The sequence below is a fragment of the Formica exsecta genome, unplaced genomic scaffold (assembly GCF_003651465.1).
Source record: "Formica exsecta isolate Colony F162 unplaced genomic scaffold, ASM365146v1 scaffold32, whole genome shotgun sequence".
NCBI classification, from domain to species: Eukaryota; Metazoa; Arthropoda; class Insecta; order Hymenoptera; family Formicidae; genus Formica; species Formica exsecta.
In genome coordinates, this window is record NW_021850453.1 from 936,882 (window position 1) to 956,050 (window position 19,169).

A 19,169-nucleotide genomic window follows, 5' to 3' on the forward strand; every position below is an offset into this window, starting at 1 on the left:
TTCCCTCCTCTCCTTCTATATTCACCTCGTCGCCGCCCGGTGCGGTTCAATGACTACGAAAAATTTTGCTGTGAATACCTAATCTTAGTTATTTGCTCGAGAACAAGCTTCAATCCGGACAGGCGGATGTTTAAATCTTTTAGACGTTGTTTAAGCGTCTTTCACAGACGTCTCTTTACGGGCTTTTGTATTATATGTTTGCGTCTGCGCGCTCTTGCGGTGAGATTATATCAGAGACTTGTGCAGACTCTAAAATTAAAGGGGCAAGTAAGAGAGCAAAGAGATACGTCGATATCCTACGAAGATGAAACGTTAGTTTTATGGGTGAACTGTATAGTGTTATTCTAGCACACGTGATATCAAGTTAGTGATGTGCAGTTTTCGGTAAGATTCGTTCGCGGATGGAGAGTTTGTATAATATTAAATTTTAAATCACTGTGATCATTAAATTCAAGATTAAAGGCGATAAAATCGTGCAACGATACCTATTGTCTTCTTTTACTTGCCCCTTAGACCGTCTAGTTAAAGAACATTTTTTCGCGCCAAGAAAGCGGAACCTGAAATAGCGAAGTTTTGATGAGCTTTCCGAAACGACGAGTACCATTTCAGCATGATAGCGACATGTTATAAATCTGCACACACATTCGTAATATTTATATTTACGATAAACGTTATTATACGCATTTTTAGAATTACATGACCAGGATATACCGATACGTAAGCGAGAGACATACACGCGTGCGTTTGCATCTCTGTTATATTTGTAAAATTCATCCTTTTCAGGATCTCTCCGTGATTAAAAATCCCGGCAAGATAAGAAATGTTACGACAAACAAATATACACGCGTACATATTTACATTTTTTGCAAATATAATCTACCTTTTTTCATTCACTTTTTCTTTTTTATTTTGAAAATTATATCTACAGAAAATTTCCCGAAAATCTCTGATATATTTTTAGACACGACCGATTAAATTTTGTAAAAAAAGATTGAAGAAAGTTTAGAATTATTCTCTATTCTTTCTGTTATTTCAAATGCATACATAGCAGTTCTAAATCCTTCAGATTTTATCATCGATTACATCGATTTGCCTGTAAATGCAAAAATTTGGACAAATTTAAAAACATTTTTTGTATTCTATTTTGTTTTATATATATAATATTATATATTTTTATATATATATATTGGTCGTAACTAAAAACATGTCAGAGTAAGTAAGTTCTGCAAATCCAGATTTACGTGAAATGTGGGGTTTTAGGATTACTTTTGCCAACAAAGTTTTGAAACCGAACGATCCCGTCGAAACAATCTTGTTTACCGTTGTGTACAAGCGATCACTGTTAGAGATAATCCGATTTAGTAGATTATCCCTAATTTTTCTACTTAACTTTGCTCTCGCAAATATTCTGGCTTTACTCTCCGATATAATCTTTCTTTCTTATTTTCGCTAAATAGAATATATGATTAGTACGATGATATTGGTTTTGACGCAAGCGACGTATCGGTAGAATTATTAAAATAGCGTCAACTTCTTCACTGAGAAGTCGAACGTTGGTCAAACGAAAAGAGTACAGAATATTGTAGTAGTTTCCAACGTTGATATTTTTGTGACGTAGAAGACGCCGCTTCGAAGCTGCGAGGAAAAATGGGCGAGACAAATATAAATTGTAACGTAAAATTGTTATCACATACATACAAACATACATACAAAACACACACCAGAGCGTGCTCCTCCCCATGGGCAAACACACTTCGAGATAATCCCTAGAAGACAAGCGATGTTTTCTTGTAGGGATGGGCAATAATTAGTGAATAACCAGTCGTTTTAACCATAAGAATACAAGCGATAATTAAAATTGTGAAGATCTTGCGAGCCGCTCAAAAAGGACTTCTAAAGTTGATATATGAAAAAAAAATATTTGAGAAAGATAAATAAAATAATGAGAATCCAAACGGATTCGATATCATCTGGAAGAAATATTCGAGAGAGGAATGAAATAAACGCATAAAAAACGATAGCTGAATGTTTGTAGTTTGCGCAAGTGCTTCATTTTATACAAATTTTAAATTTTTATTCTCAGGGCAGAAACGATAGCTAAATATAGCAATTGAACATAATCGGCATGCATACCGTTAGAATCAACGAAGTTGCTATCGAGACGCTACTCGACGTGACTCCGCTGCATTTTGTTTAGTGTATAGTTTAATCAGTGTCGATCTCTCGCGCGATCAGTGTTGACGCACAAGTGTTAGAATAATAAAAAGAAACAGTACTCTATAAACGACTGGTTAACGAAAAGTGAATAATTAGTTGTCGAGACGATTGATTAGTTTCGCCCGTCCCTACTCTGTTGTTAGTTACGCTTGGCTAGCGTTGATCGCGATTACCGAAGTAATCCTACACAAATTTCTTTGTGGCATGACTTTCAGTTATTAACTAAAGCCCGGTAAAAAAAAGGGAAAGAGATATTTTTGACGGCACTTTTGTATCGATAAAGAGTCAGGGCTTTATTTGCGGGATTACTCGCTCTAAAAAGAGCGCTATCGGTGCATCTTACGCATCGAGAGAGGGAAAGGAAAAAAAAAACGATAATGTTACGTTATACCCGATAGTCTGCTGTTGTTAACAATAATATAGAGACACACGAGACAAATTCATTTGCGAATTTGCTCGGTACACTTCGGAAAGTGTACGCCGTTGATGTAAAAAAAAGATGAAAAAAAAAAAAACAGAAAAAGAAAGGACGAACAATCCATGTTACATTAAAAAAAAACCAAGTTTTAACGTTAAGCGTCATTCGCATCTGGAAAGTTTCTCAGTGGAAAGTATCTATATCGTTAACAAAGTTACCGGATAATAAACAAGAAGACGCTAAATGTGAGATGAGATAAGAAGATTCAACTATTCTCTTAAATCACTTTGAAAGCAAATGGTACGAGACTCTACGATTCCACTAGAGAAGATTTGATGCATTTCATACATTCGCCCGCTCAATTATACTGTTCTAATCGTTAGTTTTTCCAAATTACAATCGCAATAATGATGATAATAATAAAAATAAAAATAATAAAGCATTTTTAAACGCATGTAGGGACGAGTTTTATTCTCGAGCATACGAATTTATCGCAGCAACGTGTGTATGTATGAAAAAAATTTTACTAATGAGAAAGTTTTCTTTTCCTTCGAGAAACTTTCCAAACGCGTTTGCCGCTCTTAGTGACGTTTCCTCGCGTACGAACGGGATATATCGCAATAGCGGAGTGTCGCGAGATCGCGATCGATTTGACAGCACAGTTTTTCTTTCTCGAATGTACGTTCGGCGTGACGAAACAGGAGTATCGTTATTAAGGGGTTTACTTATACCCATCTACCTATCCATCTATCTACTCCCCCCCTCCCAATCCCCTTTCCCATCCCTTCTTCCCCGCCTTCCTTTTGCAATTGCGACAAATACATCCCGGAAATATTTTTACATTTAAGCGTTACATATTTGGGTCGAAAGTGTTACCGATTTTTCGTAATTACAATAGCCTTCTAGCGCATACGCGCAGAAGAGAAGAGATACCGTAGAAATTAGTGAAACACGGAGAGCGAATATAAAAAAAGTTTATATATATAAATGGTTATATTGGTATATATTAATTATGCGGAAGTATATCGAGTAGCACAAAAGATTAGATTAATATTTGTATGTCGTAGTCTGTATACATTGTATATAAGAGTGTTTCCCGGTTTACGTATCACGTTAAAATGATGGTATTTACAAAAACACATGAGTGCTTGCAAAAACAAAGTTTGTTATCGCGAAATTTTAATGCACGAGCCCGCTCCTCTCCCTTTTACCCTTAAAAAATACCGTTGTTCCCGTCGAAGAGAGAAACAGGCACGATCCTCTATCTCTCTTTTTCTCTTTTTTCCGATTGTGTTATTGTTAGTTATTTTTTTTGTTTTTGTTTTTTGTTTTCTACATTATTCTGTTAGGAGAGATTTTAATAGCGATCGAGATACGCGCGAAATCCATTGTATCTTTTTGTTATTCTTCCCTTTTTATCTTTTTGAATAATTTTACCTTCTCGAACGCGATTACAATACATTCGAGATCAACTTTAGTTTGCTGTAACGATACAGTCGCTTCTATATCGTTTATCCACCAAGACAGCGATTCTGGCCTTTAGAAAAGCTGATTATTACAATGCAAAAATATATAACACAAGGTGCCAAAAATGAACATAGAATACGTAAGATCACTTTTTCGCGCGAACGATCACGTTATGCGAGTTGTGTATACGTGTTGTAACGAAGACACAAGAGAGAGATAATTAGGATACGTGCAATTTGATTAAGAGGAATTAGGTGTGTATCTACATTCTAATCCTTTGTATGGGAATAATCCAAGATGTACAGAATGTTGGAATATTCGCGATGTCTCATATTCTTCAAATTGCTTTGTAATTTTCTTTCTACGTTTTTTTTTGCTCTTTCTTCAAATTTTTTCTATCGTATATTTTAATGCAAATATTGCGGTCGAGTACTTGAAAATCTGCTCGAGTTTTCTTTCGGAGATTATTCGATAAACGATTCGATTAATCGACGAAAAATCATAATCTGTAAATGGAAAGTCAAATCTGAGAGTACTTTGAAATGAAAACAATTTATTAGTATTTATTATATGTTTGTCATTTAATCGCTGAATCTCTCGTCTGAGTAACTTTGCAGGTAGCAAAAATAGTCATCTTAATGTAATTTGATGTCAAAATTATTATTTTTACTACCTGGATTATTGATATAAATAATTTTGCCGCGTTAACAATTATTGTCTAAAAATCGACCGTTCGATGGGGATCCACAATCATTGCTACAACGTCGCGAAACATCAGATGTTATTTTTACTACCTGGATTATTGATATAAATAATTTTGCGTTAACAATTATTGTCTAAAAATCGACCGTTCGATGGGGATCCACAATCATTGCTACAACGTCGCGAAACATCAGATGATTTATCGAGACTTGTCAACTAGCAAAAGAATACTGGTCCTGCTCTCTACGTCTCTCAATTAATTGATAATTAAATATATCTCGATTTGTTTCTCTTCTTAAGCTTTCTGCACATAGAGAGAACCGTAATACTTCCTGCGATGATTCATTCTCCATTTTGCCATTCGATGTCTCGATAGCGTGTCATATCTTTTTGACAGTCTCTCATTGTCACATTTTTTTGTTTCTTTCTTCATTCGTCGCGTCCGATCCCATCCTCTTTACATTACCATGGTTTTAACGTTTGTTATAGACTGGGTTGAACGTGTAATGTTTAAGTACTTAGTCCTAAAGCGAAATGTCGTGTGTGTTAGGCGTACTGTAATCCGTATCGTGATACATATATGTCGAAGTCGTAGTCATAGCATAACTTAGTTGAGGATAAGCCGAAGGAGGAGATTGAAAGAGTAAATCAGCGAAGCGATTGCCGGCAGGTGTGACCGGTTCGCGACGGGCTTGCGGGATACACATTATATAGTTTTAAGTACTTAACGGTGAGAAAAAAAAGAAAAGAACGGAGAGAAGTATCGCTAGCGAAATAGTATATGCTCGATAGTCCGATGTGGAAAGTGTGACGTGGGCCTTATATCATGGATTACCTCAATTGTAAGCAGCTTAAAAAAAAAAAAAACAAATTAACATAATTATTTTTATAGCAAGTAACAAGCATAATATATACTTTTCTTATGACAATTACGCGCCAAAACGCATGTGTGTAAGATTCTAATGTATTACATCCTAATGTATTACATATGTTACATGATGTACATAAATACAAATGTTTGAGCAACAAAAATTAAATTATTATACACGTTTTCTAGATGCATTTCACCACGTGTTATATTATATGGTTTTATGCACTAAAGATAGGTAGAGAGAAAGAGAGAGAAAGAGAGAGAGAGAGAGAGAGAGAGCATGGATTACCTCAATTGTAAGCAGCTTAAAAAAAAAAAAAGAAAGAAAGAAACGCAGTTTTTTTCATGCACTTGAAACCGATGTCGAAACCGATCTCGAGGCAAGAGAAATGTATCGTGTGATTCGTACTAGATACTAAAAATAAAGGAGCCATTCTACCTTCCGATAGTAGTTCGCTGTTGCACGACATACTCCCTACTGCGTTATCATGCCAATCGAGACCGGAAATCAGGGATCTCGTTCTCTCGTTCTTCGCACTCGGCAAATTTTTCTACCGTTCATTACACGTCCATTTCGGTACTTTATTAGGACGAAGAGGGAGAAAGAAATGAAGAAATTCTTGGCGCTATATATTTCTACTTATCGAGTAAAAGAGTTTATTAAAATAGAGTCGACATGAAGAATTAACCGAAAAATATGTGTTCTAATAAGCTCTTTAAAGTTTTGGTTCGCGAAAGTCTTTTAGATAATATTACAACTAATTAAGGGGTTGAAGTTCTTACATTATGTTCGAACCTAATTTGAATAAATTCAATTTAACGACCAGAGAGCAGTTAATTTCTGAGTTATTGAAACGGTTCATCGAGTGCAAAGTATTAAAATGCCGCTTGATAGAAGAGACGTTTTTAAAAGCTTGTAATGTGCTTAAGCAAAAAATGACTGTTTATAATCATTCAGAGCAATATAAGAAAAGAAAAAAAGTGCTCATCCATTAAATAAAACTTCTCGTAGCTTTATACATTGGACTTTTGTCATTTTTGTCTAGTTTTCCGAATGTGAAACATTCTCGAACTATATGTATTTCTGTGTTTCAAAAATGTTTTTTTTTAAAGATAAAAATAAATCTTAATCACTCATCATAAAATGCTTTATATTAAAAAGAAACAAATAGTGAAATGATAAATAAAAGATTTCGTATATATTTTAGAAGCTGGATTCATTAATTCTCTTTTGAAGAATTAATGAATTATTTTATCGTCCGATAATCAAATTTGATTATCTTTTGAAGCATTAGTACGCAAACTAGAACTCGGTTTTATCTTTATCCGTGATTTTTTCTAAAAGTGACTAATATAGCAAGCAAAACACGTTTAATTAAGTTCCCTAAAAAGTTTAGAGAGTTGTATATGATCGTGCTAATTACTTGCTAATTATAGTCCAAGTATCAACTGAGAGCATACCCGTGTTATTTTAAAAACAAAATGTAGATTAGTACTCTACTTACTTTCGGCTCCCTGTATTATATTCTTCGTCAAACGATACGTTCTGCGACAGTGAACTAGCAACATATCTTTGCATACATGTATATACTCGTATATAAATATATAAATATATATACATATAGTAAGTGTTAAGTCAATGCACAATTATTAGGCACATGAAAAACGAGCGCCGATGGATGCAATCAATTTTCCGTATACGAACTGTCGTAAGCTTGTCAAGAAATGCAGAGAAGGCGATTTGGAGCAGGATCGATTCGCGCGGATTCGATTTTTAATCGTGATTTAATAGCTTCTGATCCGCATCTGTGTTGCTTCAAAAGTGCGAACAGCGAGCGCAATTTGAGACAAACGTATTGTTTAACAGGAGAGGAGATAGATAAAGATATTTTATTCTTCTGAAATATCCGAATCGCGTTTTTTGTGTATATCCTCCCGAGACCTGGCACTGTATTCTCTTAGTGCGCGTCGCACGCATATCTGTATCGCTTCAATATATATATAATTATATATCATTCACATAACTCTCGTATGCATATTCTACAAATTTTAATATGTCAATTGCAAACGTTTATTGCTGTCTGTTTATCGTTGCCGAAAAAACAGTGGTTGTTTCATATAATGCAAATATTTTTATAATAAATCGCGAAAATGAATGAGAATAACTTGTTTGTTAACCATAAAAATGTGATATACGCGATGCGCTGAGTCTCGGGAAGATACTCAATCATCGAATTCGCTTTATGACTGGATACACAAATCATTTGGCTAAAGATTTTTTTTTTTTTTTGTTATTTAATTATGAAAATGTGCGTGCGATAACATTACTATACCGAAGGTAACTTGGACACAATATATCGAAAAAACAGATTGTATATCCCTACAATAAAGACCTAAGCGTTTTATCTGTACATGATATGTATTCTGTCAATAGCTTTTTTTTTATGTATACGATTAGTATGTAAATACCTCGTATATTCAAGATCATATAAAAGGACGCCAAGACAAATAGCGAATGTAACGAGCAACAAAATTTAATTATAAGATATAAAAGTTGCTAAGAATTAATTAATAAAAAATGATTTTAATCAGAGAAAGAAATAAACATGATAGCTTTTTCATCATTAAATTTTCCATTCTGAGAAGCGTCAGAAAGCGTATGGAAAACTTAGCGCTTCTGATAAAAAAGGTATCATATTTATTTTTTCCTCTGATTAAAATTATTTCTTACAATGACATGCTGAATATCTTACGAATATATTACGTGTGATTTCCGATTTCAGCACTAAGTGATAGAAATTAGTGTAAAAAAGAAATGTTTTCCAATTAGTTAATGTTCTTTGAAATGCCAAACAAACTTTTTTTTTTTTTTCATCATTCTGAAATGCATCAGGCAAATTTTACATTTTGCTTTAGAAAGTAAACTTTTATGCAATTTATACTAAATCATACGGTTTAATTTTTTTAATATTTCTTTTTTCTATATATTTCTCTTTTAATAAATTTAAAAAAAAAATAATAAAAGAATATATAAAATAATTTTTAATTAGCTACAAAAATAATTTATAATAAGTGGTAAAACAAGAATTAATTATATACATATTAAACAATGATAATGTTATAATCTTACAAAAATATCATATATATTACACGCATTTTACATGCGGATAATAAATTGCATTATGCTTCTACGTACTATTGGCATAGGTATATATTGCTGCATCATTTTATAAATTTACGTTATCATTCTTGAACTGCATAATTCCAATTCATTTTCGGTTATAGAGACGTATGTATACATAATTCAACTTATATACTTATGATAAACAGTTACATAACGATTACATTTCAAATATATAAAATGTGCATTGTCAATAGCTGACTTCCTGAAACTGACCTTTAACATTTATGTCTAAAAGCCCGTTTCCCACGATGCGATTTTTCGTGTTGGATAGGATGCATGATTTGCTGCTTGCTGCCCTGCGCTTTACATTACATAAAGCTAAGCTGGGCGCGCTGCAGGTTTTCGCTTCACACGGAGCGAGGCGCAAAGCTAGCTTAGCGGATGAAACGGATGATAATTTGTGCGCTGCTCCTAAAAAAAAATTTGGAAAAATGACGCAGGAAAAGTTTAGGAGCACTTTTTCGTTTGCTAATTTTAGAAGTGGAAAGAAACCGCCATGAAAAGACGACAAAGAAGACTTTGGATGAAAAAATGGCACACAATGATAACCAAAAAAAAGACAACAAGAATCAGCGCTACTCGCAGCAAGCAACTTTTCTCGCTGCGTAGCCTGCACGGTGGCTGGCAGGGCTCCTCGCAAGTAAACTTGCACGAAAAATCGCATCGTGGGAAACTAGCTTAATAATAAATAGATAAACAAAGTTTATCTATTGTTTAAGGGTCCTGGGTTCTCGCCGCGGCCATATCGGAATCGTAATGTTAGAGGCGAGAATGACACGCTGAAAATTTTTGCGTATCATTTTTAAATAAAAAGATGTTTTGATAACAATACTACAACAATTCAAAACACTACAGAAAGCTTTAGCACACTTGTAAAATTGTCCGAAAACTATGCTTTTCCCTTGACAGTTAATAAACAGCCGTAAAATGAGTGTGATACAAAGCATATATGTTTTTAGCATAGTTTTCTCATAAATATGAAGAAAAAGAATTTAATAAACTTGTTGAAGAATATATTACATTTATTTATTTTTTTTTCTCGGAAACACTTGTTAAGATGACATGTTGATTACATTAGTGTAACCCAGAAGTTCCGTGACAGTATTGGCAAGTTTGAAAGAGACGTTCTTCATCAAAAGTCGACTTTTAATCCCAGCGTTCTGCAGCGCTAAGTGATATAGATCAGCATAAAACTGCCAGAAAAAACATCTTTCAGTCAGTTGTATCTTATCGTTTTTTTTTTTTTTTTTTTTTAAATGCATTGCCTTTTCTTCGATCGATCCGAGATACGTCAAAGAAAAATTTTGTATTGATACAAATATTAATCTTTCGTAAAGTTTAGATGCATAGTAAAATAGATAATTCAATTTCTATAAGATTATAATATTTATAAGATTATATCTTTCTATATAAAAATATAATATAGTATTTTTTAATGGCACGATTTATCTTTAAAATAATTAAAGATCAGATGATTGATATAGTACGTAGTGTGTGCTCTCATATTTTTTAAAATTAAATGTATTTACCTTTGCATTTTCACCATCCAGAGGTACATCGGAAAATTCTGAACTCACTTCGGTACAAGATACTGTCATTGTTCGCAAGGGAGTTACCAAAAGAGTCAAGTTTGTTCGCTGTAGGAAAGGAAAAATAAAATATTCTGTATATCTGTCTGTGTGTGTGTGTGTGTGTGTGTGATGGAATCTACGATCATTCTTTATCCTTCTGTTTTCATTATGTATCCTGCTGCTCGAACGGCAGCAATAGTTATAACAACTTTTCGATAAACAAAACACGCTACCTCTTTCGCGACGCATCCGTGATGTTCTTTGAATTGTATCACAATTTCCCTGGAATTTCGAGTAGCGTTCCAGCGTGACCAAGAGAATGTATACGTCGTGCAAAGCAGAGAGATACATTCTCGCAAGTGCTTCTCCGTTACTGGATGCTTTACCGAAAGAGCTTTTACATAACTGAAGGCATCTCGCTCTGGAAACAAATCGCATCCGGCGTCACGCATCTTCTACGAGAGAAAAATTTTGCGTTAATAAAAAGAACCAGGTAAAGAGAAAGAGAGAGAGAGAGATAGAGAGATTACCTCAATCAAAAGATACAGTTTCATATATTCTCCAATCATTTCTTTGAGCGCCGTTGACATACCGCCAGCCAGCGAATTTAGACAGACCAAGTCTTCCTACGAAAACTGAATGACATTATCAAATTCATCGCAATATAATTCGCATTTTATTTTATTTCATGTTTTTATATTAGAAGGCATTAACACATTTTGTAGTGCCGTTTATATCGATCATTCCGTATATTTCTTTTTTCTTTTGAAAATTTGTATCTAAAATTATTTTCTTACATATGAAAATTTTATTTGATCAAACTAAATGTGATCCACAAAATTGAAGAAATACCCTGACGATAAATTCTGCTTGAATGATGGCGGCGGATATATTGAGTACAACTCCGCCTCGCGCGTTTCTGCCCATCTCAGGCTTAAGTTCCCAACTTTGAAAGGGGATGTTGACGAACTTGAGAGCAGCGAGGCCATGGACGCCCAGTCTGCCGGTTCTAAACGTGATAGTTTGCTTCTCCTCGTTGTACTTGATATCGTGCACATCCTGCGTGGACCATAAGTTTTTCTCAGGTATCCAGTGTGCCACCAACGGCGGTTCAAACCAAATAATAGAACTGGGAAGTCTACAAAAATAGAATATACACACGGTTAATATAATATATGATCAAATGCAACCACATCTGAAGATGAGAAAAAATTTGGATGCGAAAACTTTAATCGTGATTTTCTCAAGAAAATTTTATTCAAATTAGTTCGTATAATTTTTTTTCTGAAAAGGTGATCTCTGTCTACAATTGAGAATTTTTCATTATGTCTAACCATTATTGCAAACTTTCAAGTAATTTTTTTTAAGTAGCCCATCTATACCAAAATTTTGCTTATTGTATTATACTCCTAAATTCTTGTTTGTAATAAGATTATGAGAGATCTATTAGCTTATGAAAGAGATACTCTCTTGAGAGAGGATAATAAATTTTGTAAAAACTGTGTTTTATAGAACGTACTTTAAAGTTACTAGAACCAATGCCTCCATCGCAGTCTCCAAAGCTTTCATCTCTGCTTCGATCACTTCCGGCGTTCTTTCAGAATCGGGTGCCGGCGGTGGTGCCTTGTACGGTTTACAGAATGGTACGAATTTCAATTTTTTGGGAATTTGTACTGCAAGGAAAGTAAGAGATTTAATTTAAATGTGGAAAGATATATAATAACTCTTTAAAATTAATTAAAATAATTTTTAGTTACAGGTGGTAAGCATCATGTCTTTGCTCATGTCTTTGGGTTGCGGCGGCTGATAAACTAAATCGATGTGTAATACACCGCCGAGTATCCTGTATTTTCGCAAATTTATCTCTGTCTTTTCGCATCGCGTAAATAGTAATTTTCTAATCTCTTTTCGCGCTTCGTCTGTAAAGGAGAGAAACAATGATACATTTCTCTCGACAATTATTCTCTCTTCGCCATATTACAGTAACGACTTATATTTTTCACGGAATGTATAATAAGAATCCCGTAGTATTACATAAATTAGAACAAATTGAAAAAAATCGATCTCTATGAGTTGCTTTATATATATAATTAAACATGTTGCTTTTAAAATAAAGAAATATTTGTGTAATTAAATTTAAAAAATTTTGCGACGTCAAAATATGTGCATATTAATCATAGATCGGGAATTAGAGAATCGTATACCCTCTCTTTGTAAAATGATCTCGTCCGGTGTAGGTAGATACGACAGCTGTTCTGTTTCCGGTTCCGGTTCCGGACGTTTCGCACCCGGGACGCCCGGTTTCTTTTGCTTCCCTTTCCTGTCGAGTTTCGTGGGCACCTGGACCGGCGGGTTCTCTATCTTCTCGAGTATAGCTTTCTTTTCCTGCAGTCGCAAGTTACGACCCTCGACCTGATCCTCGCGTATCTTTACTTTCGCGTCATACTCGTTTTGGCAGTAAGTAAGGAAATCTGAAATATACATGCGTAAGAAGAGAATCCAAGTCACAGGAATGAAAGTGTCTCTATAGTATTTATATAATAAATAGATAAATAGTATATATATAGTCGACAATATTTGCAATCTATATATACCTATAGCGTACATGTTTTCGTATTCGTCTGGCAATTTTGGCATGACATACGAGATCGCGTAATCGGAGTAATAATCGTGATTTAGCCACAACGCCCGAATCGCCATGCAGTAGCAATCGATGTCGAGAGGCATTTTAATGGTCAATTCCAATTCCTCGAAATGTACTTCGATCGGTTTTCTGCCGAAAAGCATAAGCGATCGTTTTTAGAACTAAATTAATATACGTCTATACATATGAAAATAGATAAATAAATAAATATCCGCGATCATCTCGACACGTACCGATCCTTATCGGTGACCTGCTTAAGTCCGATGGGCAATTTTATCAAAGCCCAAACGCAGTAAATAATCTGATCGGAGACGCTGATGTATCTCGCCGTTTTTATACCTTCGCGGATCATATTCCTCTCTATTTCACGCAGAAGAGAGTAACATGCCGCGTCCGTCCATTCTCGAAGCTTGTCTCGGAATCGTTGCCTAATCTGCGTTAAATGCAGAATGATACGAATGAACTTTGAATAATCATTTTATGTAAAGTAAAAATCATGTACGCGACAGAATCGATTACTCACCGTCTCGCATTCGGTTATGTAATCGAGCGATCTCGTCACAGAGAATCGTATTATCTCGTCGAGTCTCACTAATAGCTGTAAAAAAGATTTTACTCTCATATAACTGATGGAAGGAATGTTACATCCACAAATTAATAATAGGGAGCCGAAATGTTTACATTTTGACAAATTAAACAATAATATTAATATTTAATTACATTATTGATTTGGCTCAATTGTATGAAGATTCACATACGTAGATAATAATATTGTATTTCACAACGAAACTGCTCATGTTAACTTTCTCATCTTCCATGGACCATAAAAATATATAAGTATTCATCTCGGATAAGCTCCCGGGATCTGGCAATCCGTCGCACGTTATATATCTAAACCACTGTAAACAATTATTTCATTATAATGACATTCTATCACGTGATGTTACACGCCATATATACAAAAGTCTATTTATATGACACATAATCCAAATTTAATTTTATATTACACAATTCAATAATTCAAAAATAACTTTTTTTATAATTTCAATCGCAAATTTCTCAATATTGTAACGTGATACAGCAATTTGGAAGCAAGAATCAGATTGTTAATGTAAAAAACACTGTGAAAAAATGAATTATTTTCTTTTCATTATGTTTTTTTTTTTTTTCTTTTTTGTTAAACCATGTTATTAATATATTCAAAAATTAATATATGCTATAAAAATATCAAATTAATATCGTATAAGTGTGTGAAAAACACATATACGTACGTACTCGGAGATTTCCAGCTAATTAAGAATCGGCCATTGATTATAATTGTTTTTTATTAAATATGCAAAAAAGACAAAATATTTACATTTTCCTCGTCTTCGGCGGCCGCTACGTATTCCGCAAATGCGTCTTTATAATCACGAAGCGCGTCCTGCGTCTTCTCCACTTGAACCTTACGCATTTCTGCCTCCTGTTTCTCGAGCAACGCTTGCCTCTCCATATTATACTTCTCCAATCTTTTTTGTTAAACCATGTTATTAATATATTCAAAAATTAATATATGCTATAAAAATATCAAATTAATATCGTATAAGTGTGTGAAAAACACATATACGTACGTACTCGGAGATTTCCAGCTAATTAAGAATCGGCCATTGATTATAATTGTTTTTTATTAAATATGCAAAAAAGACAAAATATTTACATTTTCCTCGTCTTCGGCGGCCGCTACGTATTCCGCAAATGCGTCTTTATAATCACGAAGCGCGTCCTGCGTCTTCTCCACTTGAACCTTACGCATTTCTGCCTCCTGTTCCTCGAGCAACGCTTGCCTCTCCATATTATACTTCTCCAAACGAATCTCCTCGTACATGTCTTTAATCATCTGCGTTCTTTTCAAGATACTTTGCGTTATATACTAATAATAAATAATCCTAAATCCTAAAAAGCTCAAAGTTTAATATGGACAAATATTGTTTTAATTAACAACAAATTGTTGGTATTATCGATTAATCAACCTTAGATAATAGTCTGAGAATTTATTGAGAAATTGATTGATTCACATAATGTCGCGAAACAATATAAAGTAATAATTACTATTACTTTGTAAAAATTATTAATTCTTTAGACTAATTTGAGTTGCGTTGTGATTTAAATTAGAAAAAGTAAGCATTGATTATACACGCGCTTGCAGTATTTTATTATGTGCGTTGGATAATCTAATCTTGTTTAAGTTTTTTTGTGTATCATTGTATTTTTTACCTAATTTCCTCGGCTTCAGCAGCCGCGCTTGCCGCCTGTTCTTTTTCCAACGCTGTGTGTGCTTTCTTCGTCATTATTTCAATTTCCAGAAACTTTGACTAAATTGATATCGTATGATGTAATATATCTTTTACTTTAATAAAATCGTTACATGAAATGTGCAATAATCGATACCTGCAAGAAACATGATAGCTTATTTGCGATATTTCGCAACATCTTTATGATTTTATTCGATATTTTGATGCTACTCAAAATTGTAGACATTAATTAATACAGCATTAATTTAGGAATAAAGAAGACATTCGCGTTGTGATAGTCGAATTATACAATGCTTAGTTATATAGCAGAATTACCTGTATCACATTCCATTCACGTAGCTGAAACAAAAATTTATTCAGAAGCGATATGTATAGTATAATATTTTTTATATCTATAAATTATATGTATTTTGATACACTTTTAAATAGCTTCGAGATTATAATTTTAGCTTTTATTTGACATATGACACGCACAGAAATTCTTTATATTAAAAAAATATATTTTTTAATATGGCAGTATTTTACGTATGTATTACATTAAGGTATTTATACAGATCATTGTATAATTTATCAGTTAATTATTCTTTCGCATGCAATTGTTTAAATTCAAAATCGGATTGGTCAAGCAAGTCAAGTGCAATGTCAAGTGCATTAATTAAATAAAGACAAGGTGTCAAAAAACTCGTTTATAATGCAAATATCGCTTTTTTTGGAAAGCGTGTAAAAAATACATCGAGAAAATCTGTCAAGCGAACAAAGAATATCTGTCTCATTAAAAAAAATGTTGAAATAATAAATCGTCCTTCTGTATTAAAAACGTGATATAATTGATTTCGACTAAATCTAGCTTTTTAATAAATAAATGCAATAAATATATAACATACTAGTGACGAGAAAGCCGATGGTTTTCTCGATAATTGCCATCGTGTAAGGCTTTCATCTTCCTCGTATTTGTCATAAGTTTCAGAATCTGATATAGAATATGAAAGATCTTTGTTTTTGCAAAAAGCAATATAGAGTGTCTTTTAGCCTACTTTCTTACCTTTAATTATATTTCTGCTCTCGATAGTCTTTCTCATGATTTCAGCTTCACTCTGAATAGGATATCTGAAATAAATAGAAAATTCTTAATAAAAAAAAGGAATAAAAATCTCTTATGTTAATACAGGATCAAAGTCTTTTTCAACATGATAAAATTTATATGGATAATTAACAGTTATCGTTTTTTAGCGCAAACAATCATTATATAATTTGGCTTCATACTTTATATCGGGAGTATCTTCGTCAGGATCCAAACGAATCGGGCTAGAAGCAATGTCGCGATCTTGTGCCTTATACACGATTTCTTTGTCAGATTCCATGTTAATAGTGTACATCCGCATTATATAAGCGTTCTGCTCTTTATTGCGTTCAATTATCGAGTATCGAGAAAGATATTTTCACGGAAAGACTGCATCATTGAAAATGGAATGTACAATAATGCTAAATATAGGGCATATAATGATAAATATGCCGCATTAAGAAAAGCGAGAAAATTGTGGCGTATCAAGAAATGATGCAAGTCATTCTATAAATTTTAATTGAATTTTTCGTCGATAATTCATTATAGTTTCAGCAGCAAGGTTAAGCAGAAACATGTCAGATATCGCATTACATATCATACATTATGCACACATATACATATTGATATAATAAAACAAAACACTAAAATCATTTAGGCATCAAAAATTATCACCAAATGGTAAAAAAAGTATATACATGTACAGTGCAACTCATCATTACGAGTAGGCTTCCATGCATACATTTGTATACATTTTTGATAACTGATTTGCGTAGGAATACTTTCTTATCTTGTGTATATGTGTGTGTGATAATATATATATAAAAGAAATTTATTGCTAAAAAATTATTATTAAAAATAATAGCTTATTGAAATAAGTTTATATTTTTTGGCATGATCTTTTTCCGTATTTATCTATGAATTTACACGATTAATTTTATTTTGAAATGCTAAAGAATACACAAAATATGTATACTTATATTTGTATTTCATCAAAATGTGCAAAAATAGGAGTGAATGCCGATATGTATGATTTCGCATTCTGAAATTTGGTGTTTGTAATACATATATGATATTATGCCGGCCATAAAAAAATATTTCTGGAAGATTATAATGTGCGGCAAAACAATGATCGATATTTAAATTAAACGATTAAAATTAAATTAACTAATTAATCGCCAGATCACAGATTAATGTCGCTGACAAATTAATGAGCAATGTAGATGAACGTTATAAATATAAGATATACTGTCCTCGTCGAGTTCTACCAGACTTATTTGTGATTTTATCCAGATACGGTTATATGATAACAACAGAAAATTTATACGTTTCCTATAATCTATTTGACTGAATACGCGCACTATTTTATTTTTTGTGTTTTTAAATATATTGTTACAATTGTGAGAGATGGCCAAAGAAACGATCGAATCGACTTTATCAATACCAGCATTTTATTCTGGAAGAAGTATATTCATTACAGGCGCAACAGGATATTTGGGAAAAGTGTTGATAGAAAAGTTGTTGAGATCGTGCCCCGATACAAAAGAAATATTCTTATTAATGCGCCCAAAGACCAATATGTGCATTGAAGAAAGACTCCAGCAGATGCTGACAAGCTCGGCAAGTAATATAAGAGAAAAATATATTAAATAATTAATATTATATACAAGGTGATCCAGGTAACAAATTAAGGAACTTTAGAACAATTTGACCCCTATATAGCATATTTTAAATATATTTTTTATGTGTTCAAAGAAGAACTTTATAACAATGATAAAATTATGATGCTTTTCACCCCTTTTTATGAAACGACTTTATAATTTTAAATAGAATTCTTAGAAGAATTTATATTTTTAAATTCTACGAAAACAGAAACTTTTACGTAAAACATAGAGTTATTAACTTGTACCACCAAGTGAGCCACTTTGTATATTATCTTAGTATACAATTAATATTTTATTTATTTATTTTGATGTGTATAAATATGTGCTCATATATACAGTTATGCCAAAATCATGCCATTCAAAAAAATTATGTCATTTTATGCATATTGCATCCTACAGTTGTTTGACAGATTACGAAGCGAACAACCTCATTGTTTCGAAAAACTGATTCCATTGAAGGGTGATATCGAAGTCGAGGAATTGGGTTTGTCATCTGCTGACAGAAACATGTTGATTGAAAAAGTATCTATAATATTTCACGTAGCGGCGAACGTAAGATTCGACAATACATTGAAGAAAACTGTGCTCCTAAACATTCGGTCGACAAGAGACATCTGCGTTTTGGGCAAAAGTTTAAAAAATTTGGTGGTAAGTAATCGCGAGATTTCATCAAAATGGTGTGTTTTTCGTCTAAAAATTCTGCGTGACGGTTTTAATTACAATTAAAAATAATTATTGGCAAACACTATCGCACTAATTTAATTTCATTCGTTTAAGGTTTTGGTGCATGTCAGCTCGACTTATACACAAGTTGATAAACCCGTCGTCGACGAAATTGTATATCCAATGGAAATCGATTGGAGAAAAACGATTCAAATTGCCGAAACCGTGAATGATTATGTCTTGGAGGTATTTAAGTCAAAGTAAGCGTTAAACTCCTGCATTGATTTCTTTATTTCATATTTTATGATAAACAAGTTATAAAAATAATATATATATGTACTTTTATTATAATAATTATATATATATATATATATATTGTGATAAAGTTTAAATTCTTTATGATTTACATATTTATAG

General features: G+C 33.0%; 3 protein-coding genes across 3 annotated transcripts in view; 2 read left to right on the plus strand and 1 right to left on the minus strand.

The window, feature by feature from the left end:
• Positions 1–9,434: 9,434 nt before the first annotated feature.
• LOC115238082 (axonemal 84 kDa protein-like) lies at positions 9,435–17,183 on the minus strand. Its single transcript, XM_029811620.1, has 15 exons — positions 16,629–17,183; positions 15,328–16,472; positions 14,771–14,957; positions 13,833–13,973; positions 13,598–13,672; positions 13,308–13,507; positions 13,025–13,203; positions 12,635–12,901; positions 12,188–12,349; positions 11,950–12,103; positions 11,283–11,568; positions 10,961–11,056; positions 10,664–10,885; positions 10,389–10,496; positions 9,435–10,052 (listed from the first exon to the last, which is right to left on the minus strand). Exons 2-15 carry the CDS (start codon positions 15,399–15,401, stop codon positions 9,912–9,914), a joined length of 2,292 nt encoding a protein of 763 aa, XP_029667480.1. The 5' UTR covers positions 15,402–16,472; positions 16,629–17,183; the 3' UTR covers positions 9,435–9,911.
• Positions 17,184–17,817: 634 nt separating this feature from the next.
• LOC115238050 overlaps positions 17,818–19,169 on the plus strand; it is a 16,051-nt gene continuing 14,699 nt past the window's right edge. The window contains exons 1-3 of the mRNA XM_029811554.1: positions 17,818–18,072; positions 18,489–18,737; positions 18,867–19,012. Of these exons, the coding sequence (XP_029667414.1) occupies positions 17,833–18,072; positions 18,489–18,737; positions 18,867–19,012 (635 nt within the window). The 5' untranslated portion in view covers positions 17,818–17,832. The remainder of the gene's footprint in view (positions 18,073–18,488; positions 18,738–18,866; positions 19,013–19,169) is intronic.
• The window catches only part of LOC115238087 (putative fatty acyl-CoA reductase CG8306), a 4,347-nt gene continuing 3,598 nt past the window's right edge, over positions 18,421–19,169 (plus strand). Inside the window, exons 1-2 of the mRNA XM_029811637.1 lie at positions 18,421–18,737; positions 18,867–19,012. Of these exons, the coding sequence (XP_029667497.1) occupies positions 18,441–18,737; positions 18,867–19,012 (443 nt within the window). The 5' untranslated portion in view covers positions 18,421–18,440. The remainder of the gene's footprint in view (positions 18,738–18,866; positions 19,013–19,169) is intronic.

What these genes read in the sequence shown, in the direction of transcription:
- LOC115238082 (XM_029811620.1), bottom strand. Translation starts at nt 15,401, where the DNA reads ATGACGAAGAAAGCACACACAGCGTTGGAAAAAGAACAGGCGGCAAGC. An exon ending in AGACATGATGCTTACCACCT is followed by an intron (nt 12,104 to 12,187) that starts GTAACTAAAAAT and finishes CTTTCCTTGCAG; the next exon opens with TACAAATTCCCAAAAAATTG. An exon ending in AACTGTATCTTTTGATTGAG is followed by an intron (nt 10,886 to 10,960) that starts GTAATCTCTCTA and finishes TTTCTCTCGTAG; the next exon opens with AAGATGCGTGACGCCGGATG.